This window comes from Lonchura striata, chromosome 3 (assembly GCF_050655825.1).
Source record: "Lonchura striata isolate lonStrDom1 chromosome 3, ASM5065582v1, whole genome shotgun sequence".
NCBI classification, from domain to species: Eukaryota; Metazoa; Chordata; class Aves; order Passeriformes; family Estrildidae; genus Lonchura; species Lonchura striata.
In genome coordinates this window covers 61,237,838-61,265,829 of record NC_140705.1, presented here as the reverse complement: position 1 = coordinate 61,265,829, position 27,992 = coordinate 61,237,838, and the positions used below count along the sequence as shown (strand labels likewise).

Here is a 27,992-nt window from a genome sequence, read left to right as displayed (position 1 = left end):
GTAAAATAGATGGCATTTGCATTAACTGTTCCTTTGGCTTACTCTGTTTTCATTGCCTTTTCTGATACTTTTTTTCTCTATATGATGTATTTGTGTTCTGAGACTACTGACTTTTGATGGGCCAGGGGCTCAAGCTTTTCTGTGTTGAAGTGACCTATGACGTTGAAACTTGCTTAAGAAACAAAGCAACCTAAAACAACCATGGCAGTTGCAGCTGGTGTGGAAAAAGATGCAGTATGAGCTTTGCCTTTTTGCCTCAGCTTACTGTCAATGGGGTGATGCTTCTTTTTTACTTCTGACGTTTGAAATACAAGTATTATTCCCTACTCCATGCACAGAAATAATGATTCTGAGTAGCACACAGTGCTTTCTCATGGTTCTTGCACCCTAATTAATTGTAGGTTTAGTGGTTAGATGTATTATGCTGTGTTTTAGTATTTAAAAGGCTCTTGGTTCTTGCACTTTTTTCTTTATGCCTCTCTTTCATTTGTCTGTAAACACAAAGATCTACCTTTTTCTTATCTGAAGTCTGTCACTTCTCTGATACAAAGATTATATGCTGTAATGTTGTCCAGCTTCTGCTTGCTATCATAACTAATAAAGATCAAGGAGAGGAGAAGCGAGAAGAAAAAGCAGTGTGCCTGAGTAGTGGTGGAATGCCAATGGGAAAGAACAATCAGTAGTTCCATGCAATCAAGAACAGTAACATATTTATTAAGCAGCTACAACCCATGACTTAATTAGAAGCATTTTCTATTAAAAAAAACCTTGTTACTCTCCATTTCTCATCCCGGACTTCCTCGGTATGTTGCTACTACAGATAACTGAGCTGTTGTTACAGGATGCAGGCTGTCCACAGGTGCCTGCAAACAGACCAATACACAGCACCACTTGAAACAGTCATCTTAACTGCTGAAGTATAGTACATTTATTTGTTACAGCAAGTAATGATGTTGAGAGGCTGGAGAAATTAAAGCTAAGGTAACAATGAGCAGTAGTAGGTATTCCAAGGTTATAAATAATTTTCTGTTGTTTGAAGAGGAAAAAGATTGTGATCTTTATATGACAGATTGTAAAATCTGAAATACAAGAGAAATTACAACTTTCAACAATTTGATTTTGCATGTTGGTAGAGCTTCCATCTTCTTGGGGAAAACGTGTCTTAAGCCTAAGTGGTTTGATGGGTCAGGTTATGTCTGTCCCCCCCACCTTCGAGCTGGTGGCCTGTCCCCAGGGTGTACCAGATGCCCTGAGACTGGGACTGGCCCCTTGCCACACTGACTGCCCTGCTCCTGGCTGGGGATGGGCCCTGACTACCCCTCTGTCACTCCCTGCCCCCATGGATCAGTGAGGCTTCCCTGACACCCTTCTGTAAATTAGTCACCCTATCATGTGGGTTATGTGTGGTTACTTAGTGCTTTTTTTGTTATTTCTTGTGGATTTTGTGCATATTACTCCCATATTTTATTTTGGCAGTGCTGTCTATTTGCCAGACTAGACTGAAGCCTTATTTGATAGAGGGCCACGTGAAGTAAGTGGTGTTAATCTTGAAAATGATAACTTGAGGACAATTTTTCATAACATTGATAACAGGATATTTTTCATACCCTCAGGCAGGTAGAGGAAAAATTACCTTTGAATAGTATTAACACTTGCAAAGGCTTTTCCAGTTCTGCCTGTCCTGAGTTCTAAGGAGTGCTTGTGATTATGAGAGTGAATTTGAAAGAAAATGAAATTCCAGATTCAGTGAATTTAATGGTGGATTTTCTGCCTTGGTAAGACTAGTAACAGAATTTTCATAATCTCAAGAGATCTTGTCCACACCATGGAACTTCATGGCATGGTTGAGAAGGCAGTTTCCATGCCCTGGCAATAGATTTATGAGGAAATAGGTTTTCTGTTTGACTCTTAAGAAGTCAAGTTAGGAGTAGTACGAGGAGGTCCTTAGCTGCAGTCCTTGTGAAAAAACTGTCCTACTGAAGCAAGGTTTTATTTTCTTGTGGTGGACAGACACATCCAATTAGATTATTCTATGTAATTCAACAAATCTCTGTGAGAAGATCTCTGTGCTGCTTGGTTTCATCTTAAGTTTATAGCTGTTTTTCTCCTGCAGCAACTTAACAAGTGTTTGCTCTGCTCTGACTTTTGTTTGATGACATCCTTTAGATGGCCATTGTTATTACTTGTCATTACATAATCATAATTTAAAGGTACTGTAGGATCAACTCTAGTGGCAGTGGCCCCTTTAGACTTCTAGGAGAAAAAGGATCAACAGTAAGTATTTTATACCTGTTCAGTTATTTTCTTGGGATTGCATTCTCAGCTTATAAGTTTCTGATTATATCTATACTATCTATCTATACTGTTACATAGTATAGGGAAGCTCTGTCTATTTTCTGTCAAATTTGTTGTTTTCTAAATCACTCTTTTCCTTCAAGCTCTAGTTAGAAGCAAAACTGCAAAGTATTTCCTCTGAAATACTGAATTCCTCTAAATTGCTTACATTTCCCAGGGAAAATAAAAGTCAGCTGTTTAACAGCTTAAGGAGGTTTCATGTATAGATTTACCACCTGCAAATTTTCAAAATAAGGTCTCTCTTGAAAATGCGATCCTAAATCTGAGGTAGCACCAGTGCACCTTGGAGAACATTGTTTAGAAGGAGTTTCTATTTCCTTGCTGTGAATTTTTCACATCTGTTAAACAGCGTTCACACCGAGGAGGACGGACTTAAAAACTTTGTTTCATACAAAAAACCACCAGTAGCTGCATGCTGTGCTTTTCCTATGGCAGACCTACAAAGGATGTAAATCATTACTGATTCTGTTTAATTAATATTGCTGAGACTCATGCAGATCTGGAGGTCCAAATTCTAACCCCAAGTGTTGATAGGTGTCAGAAGAGTTTTCTTGTGCATTCTAGAAGGGAAAGGAAGTAGAATGAATGGATTGAATGTATGTACATTATTTGTATGACTAAGCTGTAACTGTTCCTCTTTGAATGCTGTACAGTTTTTTCATTGGCTCTGAATGTTCTCAATAAAGATGTAATTTTCTCTTTCCTATATGAATTTTTATTTGTTAATGTTTTTGTAGAGTAGCCTGCTTCATACCTACCCTCTGAAATATTTGGATATTTCCCTTCAGGAATTGTCACTCCTAACTGGGATTTCATTCCCAATGGTATCATTACAATTTCTCTTGAAGTTCTGTGTTCATAACAGGATAATAGGGAGAGAAGTTGCTCAGTTTGTGATTGATTAGTGGATGTACAATCTCAATTCCCTTGGAAAGTGGGCGTGTGATTGTTTGAGTCTGTGTTTCTTTGGAGAGGGACCATTTCAGGGAATTGTAGTTAGAGCTGCAAACAATTCATTAGTCACTCTTCCAAGCCCTGCCAGCATAATACTGTTCCCTGCAGTACATTATTGAGTGTTTTGTCCAATATCGGTTTGAGTGACTCAAGCCATGAGGCTTCCACCACTTCCTCTGAGAAACTATTTCATGGTCTGATGGAGCTAACTGTTAGGAAATATTTCCTGGTACTCAGCCTAAACTTTTTAACACTCAGATTGATCTCATTACTGTTAGGTATACTTTTTTTCCCCATCCCTGTCTTGTTTGGCATTCACACTCTTAAGTGAATAGTAGATGGTATCATAACTCCTCAAAAGTCAAGCAAATGCATAATTAGTTCTTCTGTTTCAGCTCTCCAAAGAGGCCATCTGTTTGGTGGAAAACAGGGCTGAGTATGGGAAGATTTTTTTCCTACTAAGTGCTTGTTTCAAACAAATAATATAAAACAGTGCATTAGGAGTTCTTAGTAGCTCCAAGAAACCCCAACTTACATTTAAAAGGCTTTTCAAAAGTTATGTAGAAAATTGTAACTTTTCCAAGCAGTCATTTAAAATAGTAATACCTTTTTCTAGCGCAATATACAGCTCTAGCACTAGTAGTCTGTCACATATCATGGCTTCAGGGAATGTTTTGTAATGTTGCTTCATCTATTTATCAAGCAAATTCTTTGTAGCTACAGCCTGGAGAGGAGAAAGCAATGGCAACAGAATTGCAAGCAGATCCAGGGGGGCTATTTAAGAATGTTTGTCATTCGCAGTTTTACAGACAGAATTTACAAGTGTTTGGGTCATATAAAGATGGCTGAGGAAGGAAGTGTACTTTAATCTATCCAATATTGGATGTATCCATAATATCTGGATTTCTTCCTGGTGGCCAACATATGTTTGGTATTTCTCTCTGTCCATCCTTCCTTCCTGCCTGCCTGTCTTGCCTTATTATTGTGTAAATTCTGCAATAATAATAAAATGTAATAAATAATAAAATGTATTTTGCAGCATCTGGGTGTATTCTTATTTCTTATGGGTAGTCTTCTGCTTGGTCAGAGACTCCTAGTCAGTGGAACACTTAGGTTTACAGTAAGACTTCTAAACTCGGACTCCATGTTTGCTTTGAAATACATCAAGTATGAATTCTAAGCATATATGTGTTTATGTTTTTTGACTAATCACTGTGTAATCTGGGAACCAAGCCCATGTTTTGTTAATTTTTTACTTCAGATTACCTGATGTGTGTGGGTTTGTAACCTGGGCTTCCAGTTTGTGGAGTAAATAAGCTGTGTGCACTTCCTCTGAACTGTACTGGAAAGGATGTGCAAGTCCTCAGGCAAGAGCATTCCTGGGCTAACTTATTACAGTTTTACTAAGCTAATTAAGGGAGAAAAACTCAGTGGGTACATTAAGATCGAGTCAAGTTTGAACCTAATCAGTGTATTCAGGTGATTAAACTAATGATTTAATATAACAGATAATCTTATATTGCACACAAATACGTAAATGCAAAAATGGAAAAGTTAAGTAAATTACAGTCTGCCACCAGGAGAAGAAAGTGATTAATTCCTGCAGCTTTCTCGTTCTATCATTCACTACCTAGGATGAAGTAGAGATAGATTTGCTGGTGCCTGGGCCATGTGATGTGTCTGTCAGGGAGTCTCAGGCACTTCCTTTACCTTTAGGTGGAGGGTCTGGGACAGACAGAATCTCCAAGAGAGACCTCCTGTAACAAGGGAAGGAAACATTTATGTTTCTTTCCTGTTGTATTGCTCTGGGGAATGGTTTTTCCCTCCCCAGAGACCCCTGTAGATGTGATCTGTTAGTTTAACCCTTCCTTCCTTTCCTGACTCAGTTGGCTGGGAGCCAAGTAGTCCCTCCTGTGCTGAGCCTAGATAAGGCTCTGTCCCTTCCTTGTTCTCTCTTTTCCCCTCTTCCTCCTATGAGATAAACATCTTGGACCACATCGGGGGTTGGAGCCTGTTTTGGAATTTTTGCCCAGCTCCTGATACACTTCCCCCCAAGGCCTTGCAGATCTGGGCTAGCCTGGTGACCTCAGGGGGTTGCGGGGGTTAGGTGTTTCACTTTCCCTCCTTCTCACAGGGAGCATTCCTCACTTTTCTGCCTCAGAGGCAATTGCTTTGGTGATGAGCTGTATGGAGTGACACAGGAAGGGGTGGCTGCAGTTCAGTCCTCAGCAGGTAGCACATATCTGAGGTGAGGGTGGAAAGCCACCTCTGGAATGGTCCTTACACTCACATGGATTTCCTCTATAGATTAGGAGCAAGGTGCATGCAGGACTTTGAAGCACACGTGGCTTTTATGTGAATAAACTCAACCCATATTTAAGGGGCTGATGTATTCCCACTCCCCAGGTAAATTCTGTGGCAGTATTCCCCATGCATTCTGTGGCAATATTCCTCACCCTGTGTCTGACCTGTTCTCTGCCAAAGGGCTGGTCTTCTCTGTTCAAGAGAAGAAGAAATGGGAGAAGGAATACAGAAAGATTAAGATGCATTCAAGAGTGTATTTCCCATCCGTGCAGGTTATCCAGGCTGTCTTCTTTGGGATCTGCGTCTTGACTGACCTGTCCAGTCTTCTCACTAGAGGGAATGACAGTCAAGAGCAAGAGAGGCAGCTGAGAAAACTCATTTCCCTCCGTGACTGGATGATGGCTGTTCTAGCTTTCCCTGTGGGAGTGGTAAGTACAGTGTTAATCTGCACATGTCTTTGCAAACTGGGTGAATAGTGTTACTTACTGAATGTTTTCTTCCTGAAAGATTTTTCCATCACTATACAAAATACTACACAGAAAGGGAAAAATGGGAGAGATGATTTTACTACTCTTTTGTTTTTCACAGGTGTAAGGGAGCTGAATATACAATGGGTTGCTGAAATAATTTTTGGTTCATTATAAAAAAATCATGTTACAATAAGAATTTCATTGTACAAGTAATTTTATATGTATATTGTACAAGCAGCATCTTGAGATTCAATTTAGAATTTTTCTGCTCCACATGGCATCATCAGGAGTAGTGAAGGTGCTGACTGTGGCATGTTTTACACCATAATGACCTGAGGAAATCTGGGCTGTAAGACATTTTGACATGGGCAAGAAGAGTAGCAAAAGTCCAGGTTGCTCCTTGTTAATGCCACAGGAGATCAGAGCTGGCAGAATAATTGAGGTAGAAAAAAAGGGTTTTTGTTAGTAATGTTAAAAAGGACACAGAAGGTATGTGAAAATGTGGGGTTGACATGTCTTTTTTCAAAAGAAGAATATTCTTTGGATCAGGTCTTGCTCCACTGGGACATTGCACACCACTTTCAATGGCAAGAGGTGGTCAATATCTTTACATAGCTAATAAAGCTGCTAAAAATCCAAAATTTTATGAGATTTTCATGGAAGTGTCATCTGTGTCAGTCTAGTTCCAAGCTTAGGTTGAAATGCAAAAATGTGTGAACATTTTGTTACAGTTACTGCTTTTTTTGGAATTCAGGATCAAACGTTAATTCTCGTTTTCTTATTTCATTGCACAGTAGTTCAAAATAAATTCACTAGAAGCAGATATTTTTCATGGACTATTAGAAAGCTGTATGAGGTCTTTAAAGCTGTACTTTCACAACAGCTGATCACTTTCTGTCAGTTAACAGCAGCTAACATATCAATCTATCACTTATAATTTCATATATTCAGTGATGCTTCATTAGAATTTCATTTCACCATTTATGTGGAATTTCACAATACATAAAGAAATACAGAATGCTTTTGCAAAGTTACAAAAGGCAAAGCATATGTGAAACACTGCAGGTACTTCTTTAATAAAAACCAAGCTGGTAGACTCCCTTATTATACTTGCTGGGCTGCCTTTTGGGAACTGCCACAATTCATGTTGGGATAGCAGACTGCAGTTTTCCAGCAATGGTAGAGGAAACTGCATCAGGTAATACAGGTCTTACCTGTGCATGGACAAGTTTGCAAATAAGCATTTTATGGGTGCAGAGATTTATGTTGCATTTGTGTTTTTAAGGGGATAGGGAGTTAGAGGTAGTTGTGATACAGATTAATAACAGATGCTTTTTCTACTGTGTTGATAATAGAAGTAGAAGAAAAAGGAGAACAACTTCACACTATTTGTCTTTAAATATTTTAAGTGCCTTTTTCACTCTAGAAGTGTACTTCATGTGCATCAAAGCATACCCTCCCTGGGTCTCTCACACCTTTCAGGATTCAGGGATTCTTTCCTGCCATTGTTTTAGCTCATACTGTTGTCAGTGTGCTCCTCCACTCCTGCAATGCTCCTGACCTTGACATTTCTCAAGATCTGGGAGAATTTCAGCTTCTCTTTGTCTTGGCAGTTCTTAGGATTTCTTTTCAGGCGATGTTTCTCAGTACACAAAGACTCCTAGTTAGCCACTGCCTGCACTACAGGTGTTGTGGCAACATTGACAAATTAGCAGTTCCCAAGAGATCTGTCACATACCTGGAGATAGCTGCTTTCCCAAGGGTTTCATACAAGAGCAACTTATGTCTTAAACAAACATAGTAAGGAATGGCTGTGCTTATTGTACAGATATGCTCCATTTCCAAGGGTGACCTTTGTGTGACAAGGGGGAACAATTGTTTACAACTTTACCTCTTACTAAGAAATCCTAAAAAGGTTGTTTTTGTTGTCATTTCTTCTCCTGGCTACTGAGAGACAAACAGCAGCAGCTCATAACTTTACACTGGTCTCATCTCCTTCCTGAAGCCTGGCCAGTGCCTGAGAGACTGCTAGGCACTGCAGGCTCTGCTTTGGTGAGATTACAGATAGAAGAGTGCAGGGCCCAAAAGGAGCAAACATTGAACGCAGATGTTGTTGTCTGAAGAGCTATTTATGTGGAAGAAAATATTGAAAGTTTGCTATGATGGAGGTTCTCATTAGAAGGAAGTTATTAAACACCGGAGTGTCTCCGGAAAAAAAAAGTTAAAAGTTCCCTTGTTTCTCATATTCTTTTAACAGCTTCCTCACTCCAGAAAAAAAAAAAAAAAAAATAGAGAGAGAGAGGAAGAAAAGAATTGTAAATGCAAACTTTCTTTCCTTCAGACTCACCCGCCTAGCACTCTGTGGAGCTTCTCAGTGGTTTCCAGTAGTGACACAAGGGAATCTTCACATACAAAAATTGGGCAGATGTGAATAAAATCTTTGTTGAGTTTCTAATGTAATAGTAGTGGTCATGCTTAAGTACTTGTCAGTTACCTTAACATCTAAATTATTTTTATTGCTCAGTGTTTTACACAGGGCATGTTTAGGCAATAATGCAAATACTAGGGGAACATTTCAAAGCCTAATAACTGCAGCTTTTCAAGAGCAATTCACCACATTTTTTTCTGTATTTCATGCTTACTGGAGCCCTTGAGATGACTTGTTCTGAAAAACAGATGAGAAAAGGGGTATTCACTCCCAAGTTAAACAATGATGTGAGAAAAAAAAAATGTAACAAAGTTCTTCATTTTTAAGACTTCCTAAAAAACTAAACATGCAAACCATCTGGGAAGTCTGACCACCAGCTTCTTCCCACCTTCCAGAGGAGGGGGAAAACAGCCAAAGGGTAAATAATCTCCTTTTGTGGCTTCACAACAAATGAAATCTTGCAAACAAATCCAAATCACATCTCTCCAGTTTTGTGATTTTCATTGGGCATCTTCAGGGGCTCTGCTAAAACTGAATTGCCAATATATTTCACAGGAGAGTTAAGAAATAAACATGGACCTCTTCTAAGGACATAATGCCTACTATTTGCCTGTTGTTGCTCTTTTTAGCATGATTCTTCAGAGAACCAAATCAGAAATGAACACTTTAATTTTCTGTGCAGTAAACCCTTATGCCACAAAAAGTCTCTGGGCAACACTTCCTAGCCTTTTTTCTAGTTTGTTATAAGCCTGCAGTTCAAATGCCGAAGAGATTAGGAAACATCCATTGAAGAAAATTGCTTGCATAGGCATTTTAGAAGTTCATTACTAATTTTCATCTATAATTACTTGTACTTGCCATCCCTTTATCTGTGTAAAGGAGATACATATTGAGAGTAATTTACACTACTAAAGTGATGTGAGACATGCTTAAAGTCAGACATTACACCAGTGGTTTAGCTTATACCTACTTTTTTTCAGTTTGTTTGACATAGATCATTAAGTTTCTACGATTCTGTGGTTAATTAGTGTTTTGGTTTTATCAATATGTTTCTTGTAATTTGTACTGAACAAAAGGAAGAAGAGATAAATCAGGCATTTCTGGTTGTTTAAGACTGTGTTTAATAAAAATATGAAGAACAAAAATTGATCTTGTTACATATTAAAAGAGAGATTGCTGCCTAGAAAATCACAAACTCTACCACAGACATTTTATATCATGTGGCATCAATAGCTATGTTTGAATCTGAGTCTAAACTGACCAGAATTACCTCATTTTTTTCTGTTATATTTTTATGGGTTTAAAAACCTGTGATACAAAAGTGATAAAATCAGTCATGTTTTCTTATTTCATGTCTCTCTGTACTAGTAGAGTCAAAAGGAAAGCTGATCACCCTTCTGTAGATCATCAGTTATGCTGATCTACGATCTTAAGCCAAGAAAAGATGTGTAGGCATTTGCTGCAGTTTCCTAGTTACCTGGTTACTTGACCAGACTATGGCATAATTTTATTTCCATAATTGACTCAACTATGCAAAAATCTCTTCTAGATTTTTACCTTCATCTGTTGTGACAGGATGATTTATGATGGGATAATTAGCGAGTAGTGGTACAATTGCCCCCTGAGAACTGTTCTCTGAGAGGGGTTTTCCCTGGGGTTTTTTCCCCTCACTCCTTGTGATTCTTGTCACTGGTGCTTTTCAAATCCCTGTGGTGTATTGTGCTAGCTCTAAATCCCATCTATGCCAAGTTGTAGCTACTGTGGTCTGCCTTTAGCAGCACTTTTCTTCTAGATGTAATACCTCTAACTGTCAAAGAAGTTCACAAACAACATATTTATACTCACAGTTAACCACAAGTGTCTTGGGAGATAGGCAGAAAGCTTACCTTTAATTGTACTTATAACAAATTGTGTCAGGGTCACAAGGGTTGGGGTTTTTTTTCTTTGTCATTATCATCCAGGAAGTGACTGAACTGCACAGCCCAGCCAAAACCAAAAACACATAGTGTAGGAAAATAAAGTTCCACTGGGTTCATTCTTCGTTTGCATAACATTTCTTGGTTGGACTCATGTAAAAGTGCAAATTGTATAATTATTTTTGTTGGCTTTACTTTCTTAGTTTCTCTTTGCTTCCATTTGTAGTGTTTTGACAAAGCCACTTGATTTCTCTTTTGAATAACCATCCATTTCCCAACTTGTCCTTTAAAACTTTTCCTTTGACACGGCCACATGCTGTGCTTGTGTCCCCTGAAGCTTCAGAGACAGAGGACAAACACTCAAGGAATACCTCCTTAAGTGGGAAGGCAGCAGTTTGTTTTCAGCCTTATTTTTTTTTTTCTGCTGCTCTGTATTTGTTCAGCAGTCTTTCAGATGTCTGTAATAAGTGAGCTATTCTACATTTTCAGGTTCCAAGGTCTTCTGGCAAATCTGAGGTTTCTTTTGGTCTGTAATGACTGGACACTAGATAGCTAATCATTACAGACAGATAGAATCATTACAGATTCTAGATAGTTTAAGCCACAAATGAGGGACTTTTCTGTTCTATATGTTGCTTAATTTTATGTTTAACCCAGTACTATCTTTGTAAATCTATTTTAGGAGGCTGCTGTGCAAAGAAATGTAAAAAACAATTTCTGGTGCCTTGAACAATTTCTGCTTCCTTGAATTCAGAATATTGAGTGTGTCTACAGAGAAAATGGAAGGGTAATATTTGTGCCATTTTGCCTTAGCAACAAAGGAAAATAAAGTATTGAGCCTGTTCAGCCTGGCATTTGAGTATAGTACAATGTCTGTCTCCACAAGAGTGATGAATTATGCCACAAGGAAGGCAACATGATCACAAGAGCTGGAGTTCTCTTTGAGGCTTACGTAGGTGTGAGAGGCTGGAGAAAATGAGCACTGGCTCAGAACAACTAAAGGAAGGGAGGAAGAGGGGCAGGGCAAGTCTTGTGTAAGTGGGATGATGCACTGCTCCATACCACACCCCCTGAAGCCTCTAATCCAGACCCAGACTGGCTATTAGCCACCAGCACACACAGGTATAAAGACTGCTGGTATGACAAAAAGAGAAATGGGGAGAAATTCTGGAAAGTGCAAGATCCAAAATGGTGTCATTTGAATGGGTAGAAGCCCATCAGAAGTGGGATCATCCAGCCCACATCTTAAATGACTAAGTAGACTCCATCACTCAGTTGGCTGCCTTAGCTGAGAAAAGGGAAGCAGAACAAGAAGAGAAATTGAGATATTTATTGGAATGGCTGCATATGAAGTATGGCCACTCTGGGTTGAAAGACCTGTTAAGAGAGGTGGTAAGGAGAGGATGGCCTGTCACCCGAAGAGCTTGTGAAACAGTCATTTCTGTCTGCAGCCAGTGCTGCATCTAGACTGGAGAAGCACCCCCTGCACCTAAGGATGGGAAAGCGGTTGTGGGAAATTTGGCAAGTAGACTGCTTTGGTCCTTTTAGCAAATCAGACGCAAAATAATATGTGCTGATAGGCATTCAAATAGCATCAAGTTAGGTGCAGGCTAAAGCAGTGACATGGTAAAGTAGGGGAAAAGTACTGTGAAAGGATTAAAAATTATGATGCAGTTTCCTTCCTAAACCAAAATCAATGTGATCAGATAACAGCAGTCACTTCACAGCAGGAATAGTCCAGGAATGGGCGAAAACTGAAGTGGTACTGTGAGTGGTCCACACCCCCTACACCACATCCACAAGCCAATGGAATAGTAGAAAGGGCAAACAGTCTCCTAAAATGGTTTTTGAGACCTCGTGATCCAAAGGTGTCTCATTACCTGTGGGACACTGTGACCAAAGTCAGTGACCTATGGAGAGTAAGTGGATGTCTATGACTTAGAGCATTTTGTCCCATGACACCTACCACGCCGTCCAGAAACAAATGGACTGATGATCCCCGGAACCCCATACGTTTTCCTGGCCAGCCAGTACTGGTAGGCCTCTCAGCTATTGGAGAACATGCATGCATGAGTAACCACAGATGCCCATGGCAGAGAACACAAAATTAACAGCAGATTCTTCTTTTAAAAAGTGGGTGAAGTAGGACTGGGTTTTCTTTTCTCTCTCCTTCCACAAGCATTCCATGCAAAGATGTGGTTGTGAGAACTTGAAGTGGCAACAGGACTGAAGATTTACACAATTCTTTGCTGCAGTGATTGTTTGTATATGTTTTTATTTTAATATGTTTTGTGATATTTATATTCATATCTGTTTTGCCTCAGTAGTTTTGCAGTATGATTATAAATGTCACAAGCATTGTTTTAGGCTGTTTTTGTCTCCTCTCTTGTTGCCACAGCAGGTGGAAAAGATTCCTTCCTGAATTTAGCTTGGAAGCTCAGACAGGATTTCATATGATTATGAAGTCAGATTTGTATACTCCTTCCTACCTCCTCAGAATATGGTATAAAATTACTTCATATTGAGAAAGAAGTGTAGTTTGATGCCAGAGGAACCACATGTAGTAGTGGAAAGCAATGTATGAAGCATGATCTTGGAGAGAAGGGGATTGACAGAGACTAAGGCAGCAACTGGAAAGTTTTCTCCAGCTGTAAGCAAAGAAGTCCTAAGTGGTCAAGATGTCAGAAGAAAGGATTTCAGGTTTGGAAACCAGTGAAGGGTTTAGTAAGTTAGGAAGGTATTTGGTTTGAGCCCAGGACCCTAGAAGAGTATGCCAAATAGATAGGAACGGCTCAAGTGTTTGTTATACTTTTAATCCCCCTGCGGTAACCAGACTACTAAGTAGCAGAACTTTGACTTGGTATAAGTTTTCCCATGGTGCACCCTGATATTCCCCCTTATCCTGGCATTTGGATCTCTAGCATTGTAATATGATAATTGACTGTAATATGGGCCCTGGGGACCCCCCTGAAACCACCTGGTGGAAGGGATAAGGGTAGTAATACAAGAAATGTGTTTGGGTTACAATGATACCTGGACTTGTAAGATTATCAGCTTCAAAATATAAGGCAGCCTAACTGTTGAAAATTTGTCTTATCCTTAAGGTTTGTATTTTTTGGTGAGGTGTGCAATCACATTGCATTGAAATAGAGAATCTTAAATTGGACTCATTAGGCCATTTTGGAGCTCAGCTTGCAAGTCCAGTAAGCATAAATAATGGTTTTATTAGACTGTCTAATCCTGGATAAATTGTTGCTACATGGGCAAGGAATATGTGAAACGCTGAACCTCACCAATAGGAAAATGCTGTTTTAGGCAGCACAAGCAAAAGTAAAGAAAATTACCAACCAGTCTGCTGAACTATTCCAATCACTGCAGGTGAAAGACTGGTTTCATTAACTCTTTCCCCTAGATCCTGATTTGCATATTTCTTGCCACCTCTGGAACTCACAGGGTGAGGAATGATGGCTTGCATAGGGTAGAATCCCTATACTGACTGGACTTCTATTTTTTATTATTGAAGTAGCAATTGTCTGCTCTATGATTTCTTGTGTGTTTCTTCTTTTTCCTCTCTTTTTTTTCTCCCTCTCTCTGCTAGGTTGGAGTCCCACTACTGCCACCATGGGAGAAGAAGATCCCATTTCCCATTATTTTGGTTCCAGTCATTGTTTTGAGCCTCAGGGTCCTCTACTTAAAACAACAAAAGGGACTGGGGCAGGGCATGTCTTGCATAGGTGGGATGGTGCACTGCTCCATCTCCCACCCCCCTGAAGCCTCTAGTCCAGCCCCAGTGGCTATTAGCCATTGGAACAGCAAAAGTCCCACCAAAGGGGGAATGCCCCAAGGAATCAGGGCAGATAAAAGCAGTTGCATAGGCGCATGTGATCACAGCCCCCTCTTAGGATTCCACAGTAGCTGAGATCACACTGGAATTCAAGCATTGTGTTTTAATCTTTCTCTCTTCCTCCCCCCATTTCTTCTTCTCAAAATCTTGGTAACTCAGAGTTGGATGGTTTGAAGTTCTCTAAGCCAGTGCCTTGTGAAATGCTTGATTTTGATTGAACATTGCATTAAAATTTGCCAAGTACTCTTATTTTCTAAAGTTTGTGAATGAAAGTTTGTTGTTTAACCTCCTGGGAATGTTGTCTCGTTTATCTTGTGTGCTGCCTTGGGTATTAAGAAAGCATAAGAAGCTCATCCTGCAGGTCCAGGACTTTACAAGAGGCAGTGTACAGAAGCAGCTCAATTGTGTCATGGTCTGGCACTACGTGATCATGTGAGATCTTAGCAAAGCCCAGCCCAAATAAAAAGTCTGCCAGTGGCAAAATGTAAGCATAGTAGAGGGGATTTAAAAGTACCAACAGTTGCTCATTAATCAAAGTAAACAAATTCAGAAGCAGCCAAAGTAACTGTGTCACAATCCCTCATTATAATTCCTTTATATCAAAATAGTTAATTTTTATAGTTCATTTTATCCAAATGAACTAATTGTAGAAAAGAGTAAGGTGAACCATTCACACACTGGAAAGACTCTTCCCCAGGGTGTTGTGTTAAGTCTTATATCAAGTCATCCTGTGGGACAGGTTAGTTCTGTAACGTTTGGTTTTGCGCACTTCCTTTACCTTATGTCTGCCTTGTGATAGTGCTTTGCTAAGCAGCATTTGCCGTCTGTAGCTCCAGATGGTTGCAACCAGCTAGGCTGATCCTGTTCCATCCATTGGCTGACTTTGGTTAAGGGACAGATGGCACGTCCCCTCTTTTCTTGTCTTTACCTCCTTGACAAAGTCTATTGTTTTATTCTTCTATACACAAAAATCTCAGGTCAAAACATACTAGCTCTGTTGTTTTCAGTGTAATAGAGTTCAACCTAATCCTGGTTGATTTTTCTTGTTTTGAGACTTCCTTGGAAAAAAGCATTATCAATCTTGGTCTTTATATGCCTGAGAAGATGTTTTTATGCCCCAGTTGATCTTAGCAGGTTCTCAGAGACCCACTGTGATAATACATGACTTCTAGGAAGCCTATAGAGAAGAGGATACTTTGCTTCCATTTTTCCTGCTGTTCAGCTATTCATATCTTGGCACTTAAGTGTCAGCAGGTGCGTAAAGAGCTGCGCTGTGCCAATGCCAAGACTGCCCCAGAAGAGTGATTTCTTGTAGGGTACTTTACACTGGCAATATTTTTTGGACTGTCCATCATAACCTATTTTTTTTTTCCTGGCCTCTATGCACCAGTCAAATAGTCCAAGCTTATTCTGAGCAGGCACCGATAGCTGTCGTAACAGATGGACAACTGTGCTGGAAACCAAGAAACTATGTACTGTATGCACACTGAGGGAACAGTGTACTGGTTTAGGTCATTCACCTAACTGGCTGGCCAAAGTCTGCATGTCTGTGGTTAGAACAAGGTGCCAATTGATAAACTGCAAACCTCAATTTTAGATTCCTAAAGTCAGAAGCTAATGAAATAACATATGCCTACACTATTATACACTATTATACTAGTAGTTTGCAGGATGTGCTGTGCTCACCCAATATTTCTTTCGCTGATCCTATAAATGAGCTGTAAGATCATGACCCACATCAGTTTGGATGTAATGGAATACTTCCCTTCTATCTCACTGAAAGTTCTATCTTTTGGTTCTCAAACTTTAAACTTGGATTTAGCATTACTTTTTAGAGATCCTCTGTAAATGGTCATTGAAAAGCTCCTGGCCCAGGTATTGGGTTTTACTGCTATGAACAATAAGCCTTTTTTATTACTAGAAAACTCTGACTCAAATTCAAGGTAAGAAAGCAATGGTGTTTTAATTAGAAAATTTCTTACTTGCCACAGCTAAGGTAAGCTAAAACTATTACTTCTGTATGTTTTTGTGGGTTTGTATTGTCTTTGCTTTTTAGACATCAGGATAACTTGAAAGAATATGTGAACACTTTGGTAAAAATTTAGCCTTCTGTAACTTTATCTGATCCATTTGTCCTGATCTCAGTCTACAGGAAATAATGGTCTTTTTCTGGGCCACTAGTAAAGAGTCTTTGAGAAGAACCAAGCCAAATTTCATATTGACAAATAAGCAGGATACTAGACCTCTTTTCTGTGGATCCTAGTCCGTGAAGTGTGTGGAGAGTCATTAAAGGTTCCCTGGTTTTTTTTTTAAAGCTGCCTTGATGGCTGACACAGAAAAGCACAAATATGAATTTAAAGGCTTCTGTTTTGGAGTGAATGTTTCACATTGATATGTTGCATAAACTCCAAGTGATATTTTAGTTGATTTTCCATTTGTTTTCTATCCTGTTTTTGTAGAAACATTATTTATGTGCCACATCTGCTACTAAAGTCTAATATTCACTTGTAATTTGGCCACAGGCACGTAAGTCAAAAAATTAGATTTTTTTTTTTTCTGGCTAAAATTTAAGGGAAAAAAAAAAAAAAAGAGAAGAAAAGTTCTAACCTCAGTGAATGCAAAGGGTAATCCAGATTCAAACTGTTGATTATAATGGTATTTGGTCAAAGAATAATGCCCATGTCTATTCCTAAATCCTTTGCTAAGAGACCCATTTTGCTGTCTAAAGAATGCAACTAATTTTTTCAGAAGCATATATTTTAAAATGTCTTGTCTTTTTTTTTTCCTTAGTTTGTTGTGACGATGTTTTGGAGCATCTATATCTATGACAGGGAACTGGTTTACCCAAAGCTGCTTGATAATTTTATACCAGCATGGCTTAATCACGGAATGGTGAGTAAAGTAATGTAAACACTTATTTGCATAAACAAAAGTGTAAGACACTGATTCTGCATACTCTTGGTGCTAATCCGCTCAGAAGTGATTAAGGAACGTGATTTTCAAGGAATAGTAATATTTTACCTTCCTTGACTCCTGGAGTCATATTTGAATCCTTATTAGGTTGAAACTGGAGATTTGAACTTAGGTGTCCTACATCCCAGGCTTGTTGTGGGGGTCAGCTCTTTCCTGTATAAGTTAGCTTTCCCAGAGAAATGTCACCATGGTCATGAGGAAGAGACTGTTCCATAAAAAAGAAGTTCTGAATTTCACAAATCTTGCTCTAAGGTGACAGAAACACTTATTTTAATGTTTCTTTACCAGTCTACCAAAGAATAATTCATTATGAAAACCTTTTGGGTAAAATCCTTTTTAGAAGAACCTCTATTTTTTGGACTTGTGTGTTTTTAGAAAAATAACTCAAGCACACCTTGTACATATGTAGCAGAACCTGACTGAATATTTTTAATAATGTGGAATTATATGTATCAATGCAAAGCTTTAAAATTGATGCATTGGTAATCATAAAGTTAGTTTCTTGAGAAGAAATCTGACCTTTTAATCCCTCTTTGCTATGTCAAGTCAGACATTCTTTCTCTTAACCACATATTTAAATGCCAAGGGAAAGTTAAGGCCACAATTTGCCATCAGGTGCTTTCCACTGTTGATGCAGCATTTGGAGCTGAAAAGTGTCATATTTGCTTCTCTAGTTGCATCTGTGCAAAATATTTCATTATTACTTTGTTTTCCTCATCAAGATGTTGCAAACCATTTGGCACTACTGTTCATCAGTAGACGACAGCGTGTGTGCACTTTATCCCCATGGCAGATCAAGATTTTTCCAGCATTCCTGTGCTTGATAAATTTTGGTCTGCTGTGGAGTGCAGGAGATGACACTGCTGTTTATTTGTTCCCCAGATTTTGTGTCAAAGGACCAGTATCAGAGTTGTTACTGACAAGAGGAGCATCAGCTTCTGCTAGATACTGTACTGTTTTATGATGTTTTGAAAGGAACAGCATGATATTATATGTGCTGAGGAAAGAGTCTGATGAATCCTGCTATGTTTGTTCCAGCTGTCCTCCCTTGAACTTTGAGGTTATAAACTGAAAACTTGCAAACACTCCTAAACCATGTGCATCTTGATTTTTTTCCCCACAACAGATCAGTCCCAGCTCTGATGATATTTCTTTCAGGTGACATTCCATATCCTGGAAGTGCCTAACCCATAACATTTCTCGTGAATGTACATTGTGAAGCAGTTGGCAGCAAATGGCCGTAGGTATTCAGGAAGTCTACTCTGTGCCGTAACTAAAAGGCTTTTCAAGCTCATGTTGCTTTGTAGAAATGTATACTTAATGAAATATGTGAAGAGGTCTTTTGTTTGAGATTTTTGGGCATCATAGAGTTTGCTGAAATGTATTGTGTCCGAATATTTTAGACTTCTTTTTTCCAACTTAAAATATTGTAGAAAGCATTTTTGAAAGACTTTTGTAAAGGAATTGGTTTCTGTGTCAGTCTCCATTTATCCAAGTGTTCTTCAGTTAGATCACAAGGGAATTTTATGGCTCTGGGGCTTTTCACCACATTTAGTACATTCTTTCTGATGTTATATCCATCATTTTATCCTCTCCAGCTTTCATGCTAATTAATTCTGATGCATTGCTCATCAAAGTATGAGAGGGTTATTAAACTACCTTGAGAATGCTTGCATTTCACTTAGTAGTAGTTAAAATTTTGACGTGGCAAATTTTAGAGACTATGATAGAGGCCCACTTGGTGAAAGGGTAGGACCTCTGGGAATGCAATTTAGGAAAGTCACGATCCCTGACTATTGCTTTATACTTAGATAAATATTTATTCCCATGTATTTCTACACATTTTGACAGCAGTTGTGCACATGGAGTGATAACTATTCTAAAAGCAAGGATGGCCATGCTGGTGCCGAACCTTGCACAACAAAACTCACACAAGAGACTCTCAGCTGTCAGTGAGAGGTGGGTTGTTTAGCTTTTGTCACATTGCTGATTAATCCCACTTTTGTGTGAGCTTCCCACGATATATCTGGTACAGCTCCTAAGGATCTGACTTCAAACATTACTTAACCTGTGAACACTCTATCCAGAATTTTTTCACAGCAGTTTCCCCAAAATATTTTTAGGACCAAAAAAAAAAAAAAAAAAAAAAAAAACACCAGAAAAAAACAAACAAAAAAACCCAACACCTTTAAAAAGGTTTTGCACAAAATAAAAAAACTTTCTACTGTATTATGATCAGCTGTAAAAACTTGCTCAAGTGTCAGCATCAACCTCTAAAATCCATACATAGAAAAGGAGTGAAAAGTCATTAAATCTAGCTGTAATAACAGCAGTCATATTTCCATTAGTAATATGGGCATGTATTAAAATATTTGAGAGTATTCATAATTTAGAAGCATTTTTAGGTAACTGTCTTTAAAGCTCTGTGAAGAAATGGTTTGAAGAGCTTGTCCTGTTCAGTGCCTTAACCCAGGAAAAAGTGGTTTGGGCTGCAGAGCCTGCTGCTTTTTAAGCTTATAGTAATTAGTTCTCCTTTTTTTTTTACTCCTTTCCTATCCTTTTTTTATAGTTACAACCCCATCTATATCTAAACCTGTATTTTCTGGAACACACTGTAATGTCTTCTTAATACTCAGAGTACCAGTCCTTCATAGCAACACTTTTTCAACATTAAAAAATCAGAATTACAGAAGAACTTCCTTGCTAGAAATGGGAAGCATGAGGGAAATGGACCTTGGAAATATGCAGTCTCATTACCAATTCAATTTTAATATTTTTATAAATTTTCATAGAAAAGGAGAGGCTTGTTGCTATGTAAAACCTATTCAGCATAAAATTGTATATAGTTTCAATAACATCTTTTTATTACATATATATATATATATATACATATATATATATACATATATATATATATATATATATATATATATACACCCACACCCTGTAATAGTTACAAATATAATTCCTACAATTATTTCCCAAATAATGTATTTGGGAAAATCTGTTTATAAAGTGGTGCGTTATGGTACCAGATAGTACCTCATATGTGCAGATTCATACACCTGTGAAAGTTATCACCAACAGAGTTGTACTGTGCTATAAAACTGATATATTGCATCATCATAGTCAGTTCATTTATCCATAACCAATGGTATCACTATGATTTGATAAATGACCATGGAAATCAATAGCAGGGTTGCTGCTGATTTGACCAACACAAGGATTTAATCTCTGTTTATTATCCAAAGGAGCACATTTGAGTAGCTGAAGCTAAGCTTCTGTCTGCAGATATAACTATCTGTCTAAAGAGAGTTGTTGGAGAGTAGGGCTGTGTCTCAGCCCAGGTCTGTTTCTGAAGTGTCAAGTGCACTTCCTGGATTTATTAGTTATGCAGATTAATTCATCTTTGTGGGCTATAATTTCAGTTGCCAAATTGCTGAACTCTTTCATCAAAGATGTCATTTGTTTTCTGGAGACTGTCTTGCAGTTTGGAACCTTATCAACTCATAATTCCAAAGGCATATCTTCCATGGGAAATACTCTTTTCCATTTTCTGATGACTGGCTATCTGATCTTTATGAGTATAAGGAATTCTTAATTGAAGACTAGCCCTTAGTGTGTAAAACGGATGTGTCATAGTAGTAGCATTTTTATCAGCTCATTACTTGCAACTTTATGTGATGGGGCTGGCCAGGTTGATGCATGGTGTTTTCAGAAACTATATTCTATTCAATATTAGCACAGGCTGTAAAACTAGAGGTTGCCCCTATTCTAACCAATGCCCACATAAACAGATACGTAGACTGAATTAATTTAAGCTTAAGCATTGCTGATTTTGAGCCAGGTTACATGGCAGGACTGCCTGCAGTATCTGTCCAAGTTAGCATACCATTTCAACGAGAGTCCTTCTTTGGTTTTTGCAGACACTGTCTCAAATTTGTTTTAAAAATATGAATCATCTTTTGTTTGCGGGAAGAGAAGCAAAATACAGAGATAGAAATGACTTACTGAGGAGTTGAAATGCTCTGGAGGTCGGAAACAAAGTAATGTCTTCATATGAAGACACTAGAGAGGTCAGGAAGGGGGGAAGAAAAATATGCTCTGCATCTGTGGAGTTGGAAAAATTATTATTGTCTGGGTTCTGTGCCACTGCAGTCTATATAAGCTCTTCCAGTTTTGTACTCTGTTCTTTTTTAAGCTGCTTTTAAGAAATGGGAAACAAAGGCATTTCTAGAAAGACTTAGCCTCTGTTCTGGTATTCAAGAGAATGCACAAAAACTGGGACAAATGGCAGTTGGAAGAAGGAGAAAAGAAGGAAGAGGAAGGAACCTGTCCAAGAGATGTATCTCTGTTTCACAAGTTGTCTCTCTTTTCTTATCGCTGACTACTCAGCTGAAAAGTTAAGCCCACCAGAGAGTGGTAAAAAGTCACACCAGCCACCTCTCCAATTGTTTGTCCTAGCAGCCTTGCCCTAGGCCTAGTGCCCATGGCTTGTGTGTCTTTTTGTTTTATTGGTGGAAAGGGCACAATCCTATTGGAGTGAGTCGAGAGGAGGGCCACAAAAGTGGTTGGAAAGATGTAACACCTCTTCTATGAAGAAAGGATAAGAGAATTGACATTGGTTAGCCTGGAGAAGTGATGGCTCCAGGGTAACTTTATTCCAATCTTTCAGTACCTGAAATGGTCTTTCAAGACAGCTGAAGGGACTTTTTACAAGGATACATAGTGACAGGACAAGGAGGAATGGCTTCAAACTGAAAGAGGGCAGGTTAGTTAATTAGACATTAGGAAGAAGTTCTTTCCGGTGAGGGTGGTGATGCTCTGGAACAGGTTGTTCAGAGAAGCTGTGACTGTCTTGTCCCTTCAAGTGTTCAAGGCCGGGTTGGATGGAACTCTGAGCAATCTGATCTAATGGAAGGGGTTCCTTCCTTTGGCAGGGTGGTTTGAACTAGGTAATCTTTAGGGTCCCTTCCAATCCAAATAATTTTATGAAAGTTGTTTTTTCTGGTGTAAATATTTTTTCGTTGATGATTTAATAAGAACAACAGAAAAGGCATGCAAAAATCAAAATCCATAGTAACCTGAACATAAAGATTGTAATGTCCAAAAATAGTGAGTTATTTGACAAACTCATCTCTCCATTATTCACTGGTCAGGTGGTACACAGTGGTCACTCTGATGTATGAACAAGGAGATACTCTGTTTTTCATCAAGGTGTTTCTCTCTGTGTAGACCTAAAAATCTTTTTCATCAATTGTTAGCTTGAAACAGTGTATTTTACTCCCTGGGGATGCTTTCCACATCCCCTGGATGGGCTCTGCATGTGAATTGTAGTGCACCTTCATAATACTTCATGCTTCTGCCTAAAAGATATTTACATTTTCCTGGGATTTATTTTCTAGATCCAATAAATGTGTTTCAAGGATATTACAATTCAAGTGCTCTTCTTAATTTATTTACAATATTTTCATATGTTAGGTATGAATAAAATTTTCAGTGCTCCAGGAAGGCGTTTCCACTTTCTACATAAGTTGCAATGTTTTCTGATAAAAATCAGGGAAAATTTTAATTTAATTTCCAACAGACTAACCACTCCTAGACAGCTATTATTTAAACATCTGATGGAGAGAATAGCAATTGAAGCTGGTTGCCTGGGGACTCAGGATATTTGCAAAACCCATGAAAATAATGTTGTTGAATTTGTACACTTTTTGCATGTTCATGCTGCAGTAATGTGGCTCTATCTGCTATCTCTCCTCATTATCTGCCAGTTCCACCACTGGAGCGTAACTACCATGGTATCAATTATCTCCCTGCTCTACGGAAAAAAAACAGCAGCAGCTTAAAAGATTTTCTTTTATTTTCTCTTACTTATGTGAAGGGCTTGGAAATCGGTGGTATGTCAAAACCTGTGATAGTATAGCACCTGAAAATTGAGAGGGGCTGCTAGGGTGAAGAAGTCCTCATTTTCTAAATGGCACTCTCTGAGGGCATTAGGAAAACCCCTTTACCTAACACAGTAACAGCACAGCAGTTTTTGTGAAGTGGGAAGCTGGCTTTAACCATGTTACATATCTGCCAGAGAACACTCATCAGGGTAAAGTGAAGACAGCTTTTTAACGGGACACAGATGCTGAATTTTTCCGATTGTTTTCTATTTCCACTAATCTGGAGAAAACCCACACAGAGGCTCCTCCTGATATAAACATCCCTAAACTTCAGTAACAAGGAACCTTTTCTAAAACACCTTGGAGTACTTAATAACAGCAAAACCTGCAAGCCCTGCTCTGGGTGTGAACATTGAAAATGAAAGGCCTGAGAGTCGAAATCCCCAGATGAAATCTTTTTCAAGAAGTTTAACCACCTTCTGTTGACAAGGTCACGTAACTCAGTCTGCTAGCAGAGAGCATGAGAGCATCTAGTGTCAGCACCAAGTTGCAGAGTTACAACCAAAGGAAGCGAGAAGGGGAGACAGCCAGTAAGAAAGCACAGAAAGGGAGGTTGAAAGATGGTTGAATGAGAGGAAAAGACAGGCAGGAGGAAAAAGATTAATTAAATAGACAGCTGATGCTGTTCCAACTCCTACCTAGGGAAAAAAAAAAGAAAAATAACAGATGAGGTAAGTGAATTAAAAAGGAGCCACAAAATAATCTAGACAAGTTGGAAGAGACTCAAAATGCTAAAGAGGACTTCAAGGAGGAGGAGGAGGAAGAGAGAAGCAAGGAAATAAACAGTAAGAAAGATGAAATGAAGAGTATATTTTCTTCCATCTCTTAACTTGGTAGACTTCCCTGAGATGTATTAGTTTGAGGAGTTGAGAGCAAGGAAATGGCTTATGGGTGCTGCTGTGAGGCAGAGAATTGTTTTTGTTGCCGTTGGATGTAGGTTTACAGGTCAGTAAAGTAATATTTGCACAGTGGCATGCCAGAAACTTCAAAACCTTGGAAAATGTTTAAGATTAAAACCATCCGCAACCATGCAAGAGTATGAAGCCTGTGTTCAGATAAAATTTCCTGTGTGGCATCTGTAGAATGACACTGATGTCTTTGCATCTGTCTATATTTTTATCTGACAAGATTGTACATAATCTTGATCATCTGTTTGACTCTCAAAATGGGAGTCCTTTGTTTAGAAGACCCTTATTTTTCCATATCAGCTATGAAGTGTGAAATGCATTGCATATTAAAACAGATAGAGTTTGCTGAGGGCTGCAGGTGAGCTGGAAGGTCACATGTTTGAAATACCAGAGGTAAGGAGGTGTTCTCTCTGTATTTCAAACTGCCCTGCTTTAACAGCCAAAGCTAGGTGTAACTTTGGAAGTAGTAATGATGCTGATAGTAATAATACTGATAATGAAAGCTTAAAGCCAGATTTTCAGCTGAAGTTGCTCATACAATTGTCTGTTAGACTGATTACTATGATCACAAAGCAAAGAAAAGCCCCAAAAGGACACATGAAGGGAGCCTTAGCCTTTCTCTGAGTGTGGAGTACTGAGCTGTGTTTCCTAGAAGCAGAGTTTGGCCCTGGACTGCTAGGTTTGTTGTTACACCAGCAAATGATGTGGGAAGGACATGCATTTGGTTCTGTCACAAAATTCTGACAATACTAGGAATGTTGGTTTTGTTTTAACATTGACTTTTTGTGTAGCTTATATTGGTTGCTGTAGACACTGCTGGAGCTGTGCACAACTCTTCCGTAATGCCTAAGATGTACATTTTCAGGTGCTACTGCACCATTTATCAGATATATAGTTACAGGTTATAAATGTAAATAAATGGTCAACTTTAAAATCAATGCACAATGCATTAATAAGTAGTATGAATTTTCAATAAAAAAATATGTGATTTCTTCTCTCTGCTAAATCAAACACTTGTTTATCTTTTAACAGAATAGATTTCTTGTTTCTTCCTGAGTTTTTTTCCTGATAGCATAGGCAGATAGTAGAGTCAAACATTACGGGATAGATTGTTATGGTTAATAATGGGTATATTCAAAGTCTTTTATTAAGAAAAGAGAACATTTCAGTGGAAAAAATAAAAGTATTGGAGGAGGATGGGTTATATTGATGAAGGTTTAATAAGTCAGCTGCCAGCTACAAGTTATGTACTCAAACAAACACTCCATATGAAAGCATCCTGGAGGCTATCATGATGAAGAGCTTTGTCTCCTTAGCAAGTCTCACAAACACAAGGAAGGATGCAAATATGTCTTTGAAGGCATAATAGTTTGATATGTATTTAAGGGACTATGTTTTGCCTTATGATTACAGTAAAATGCACTGTTATGTACCCTTGGACACACTAGTTACCATTAGCACCCAGATAAGAATTAGACTTTGCATACAGTAAAACTGGGACTGTACTATATTGTACCCACTTTACTAAACTGTGCTGTTAGTGTTCACACATGTGGCAAATATGATTTAATCAGACCACAAATATTTTGCAGCATTCCATGGTATCTCATTTATTTGTTTAATGTGCCACTATAGCAACTGAATTCCATGCTTTTAGACTCTTTTTTTCACAGACCTATGATCTACTTGATTGAAGCTTGGCAGACAGATTTTCCTTCAATTGAAGGCATATGTACTAACTCAGTGACCAGATTTTTACCTATTTATCATTGTTGGAAAGTGGGTTATTTCACATGGACACAATACCAGAAAAATCAGCAGACCTGGGAAAGGGAATCTGAGCCCAAAAGCTTATATGCTTTTTCCAGCCCTTGAAGTTGATGGAATAAAAAATATTGCTTCTCCCTGTATCCAGAGATCATTATTGCTTCAGGAAAACTAATTCAACTAATACAAGGAAATATTTTGACATTATTTTTGTAAAAAATTACCACTTTTTAGAAGTAGCTTTTTTCTTTGTTAAATGCCATCTTCTACGTGTCTTTGTATTTGGAAACAGACAGCATTTCTGCAGAAGTAATTTCATATTCAGATGATTAATATGTTGAAATAGTGCCACAGCAGTAATGTTTTATACATGCTGATAGGCAGAAATCAAGAATTTGGGGACAACCTTGGGACCTCTGTTTGTGGAAGACTAAACTTGAACATAACATGTTATGTTCAATTCTCATATTTTAAAATTCCCCACATAGATACAAAGAAGTAAAAACCATGTACATTTTTAGTCACTGGAGGTAACACGGCAAATGTTTTTGACAGATGTGAAAGCCACTGCCATTAGTCATGCAGTTCTGCAATTGTCCCTTCTACCTTCGGACCTTTACATAACGCACCAAAGTTCCATCCTGGTGCCGTACTCAGGAAAAGCCATAGCCTTTCAGAGGTGTCTTGTTTCTGTCAGAGTCCACAAGTCTGACTGAGGTGACCCTTTCCTTCCCTCTGACACCAGAGTTATCTGAGCAGGAAACAACTCTTAGCATGGAGAAATAGCAGATGGTGTGAAGTGTCTCAAAGTGGCAAAAGACAGACCAGCGGCCAATACGTGATTTGCTCTTTCATTTCCATTGCATTATTAACTGATACCCTTCAACTCTTCACAGCTTGCATTCTCTTCAAAGCAAGGAATGCTGCAAATTTGAAGTGCTGCTTTTAAACCCCATTTTTATATTTCTATTTTTATTCCTAGATCTGCTTTACTAAACAGTATGAGGAAAAATATATAGTGTTTGATCAAAAGTATTTTTTATGTCTTTATTAGCTAGTGCCTGTGTTTTGTGGGGCTTTGTGGTGGTAGCTGGAAAAACACTGCTGTCTGTCAGAGGGTTTATGGTACTGTGTCTCTGATTCTGGCTGTGAAGTGTCCCAGGCGGGGCTGGGCTGCTGTGCCAGACCAGACTGCTTGTGCCTGCCCTCTGCTCCTCACCATGCTGGGGCATGCTGAGGCCTCTGAGGGATTTCCCATTCATGTGCCTCAGCATCCCATTCATTCAGTTAAGGTGGAGAGATTGCCTGCTGCAGATTCCTCTGAGGTTCATGAATGCAAATACAACTAAGGGAGTCGGTATTGTCCTTTCTGCTGCAGAAGTGGTCTCTACTACAAGTAATAACATTAACCATGGTGATGTACAAATTTAGTGCTCCCTGTATATCATAAAAATTCTAGGCTGATGTGAATCATGCTATAGAAAGTCAAATATACTGTAATGGTCAGATCACATATTTCAGTTTATTTCCAACAGGAAGAAATTTTATGTGTTTCTTGGCGCTTTTAGCTTTTTATTCTGTTACTTTGAGCTTTACCAGCTTTCTATAAAGCCAGTATACAGGTTCCAACTTGCTGAGTCACTGCAATGCACATTTTTGTGGCTTCTTTTGCAAATGCAATATGTAATGTAGCTTTTTTTTGTGAACTATTTGTGGGAAAGAGGAAATATGCACATCAGTCTGTTGAACTTCAAATTTTAGGGCAGTTTTTAAAATAATGGGGAATTATATAATTTTCTATTAAGGAAACATCCATTAAAAGTGTCTTTTTACTAACACACAGATTTACTGATGTCTCCATTAACAAACTTATTTTTGTTGGCTGCAAGTTGTTCAAAAATTCATGCAGCTGCAAATCATGTTAAGAGAAGAATATACATATTCTTAGATCAGAGACAAAGGTGGATGGTATTTTGGTCTCTGCTCCTGAAACAGAATAATGAAAGATGGAGAAGAAGAGGGAATTTGAAGGAGAAAGAAAATCAAGTGTAAGAAGCTAAAGAAAAAGTGATAGCCTTATAGGTTGTTAAGGAGAAGACAGAAAACAAAGTAGGGGAAACCA

At 38.5% G+C, this 27,992-nt stretch overlaps 1 protein-coding gene across 2 annotated transcripts in view; it reads left to right on the top strand.

Moving 5' to 3' along the window:
* AIG1 (androgen induced 1) overlaps positions 1–27,992 on the top strand; it is a 124,377-nt gene that overhangs the window by 31,322 nt on the left and 65,063 nt on the right. The window contains exons 2-3 of one of the 2 annotated variants that reach the window (XM_031504347.3): positions 5,886–6,041; positions 17,062–17,163. In XM_031504347.3, the coding sequence (XP_031360207.1) occupies positions 5,886–6,041; positions 17,062–17,163 (258 nt within the window). The remainder of the gene's footprint in view (positions 1–5,885; positions 6,042–17,061; positions 17,164–27,992) is intronic. The other variant, XM_085576683.1, reaches the window with a different exon arrangement.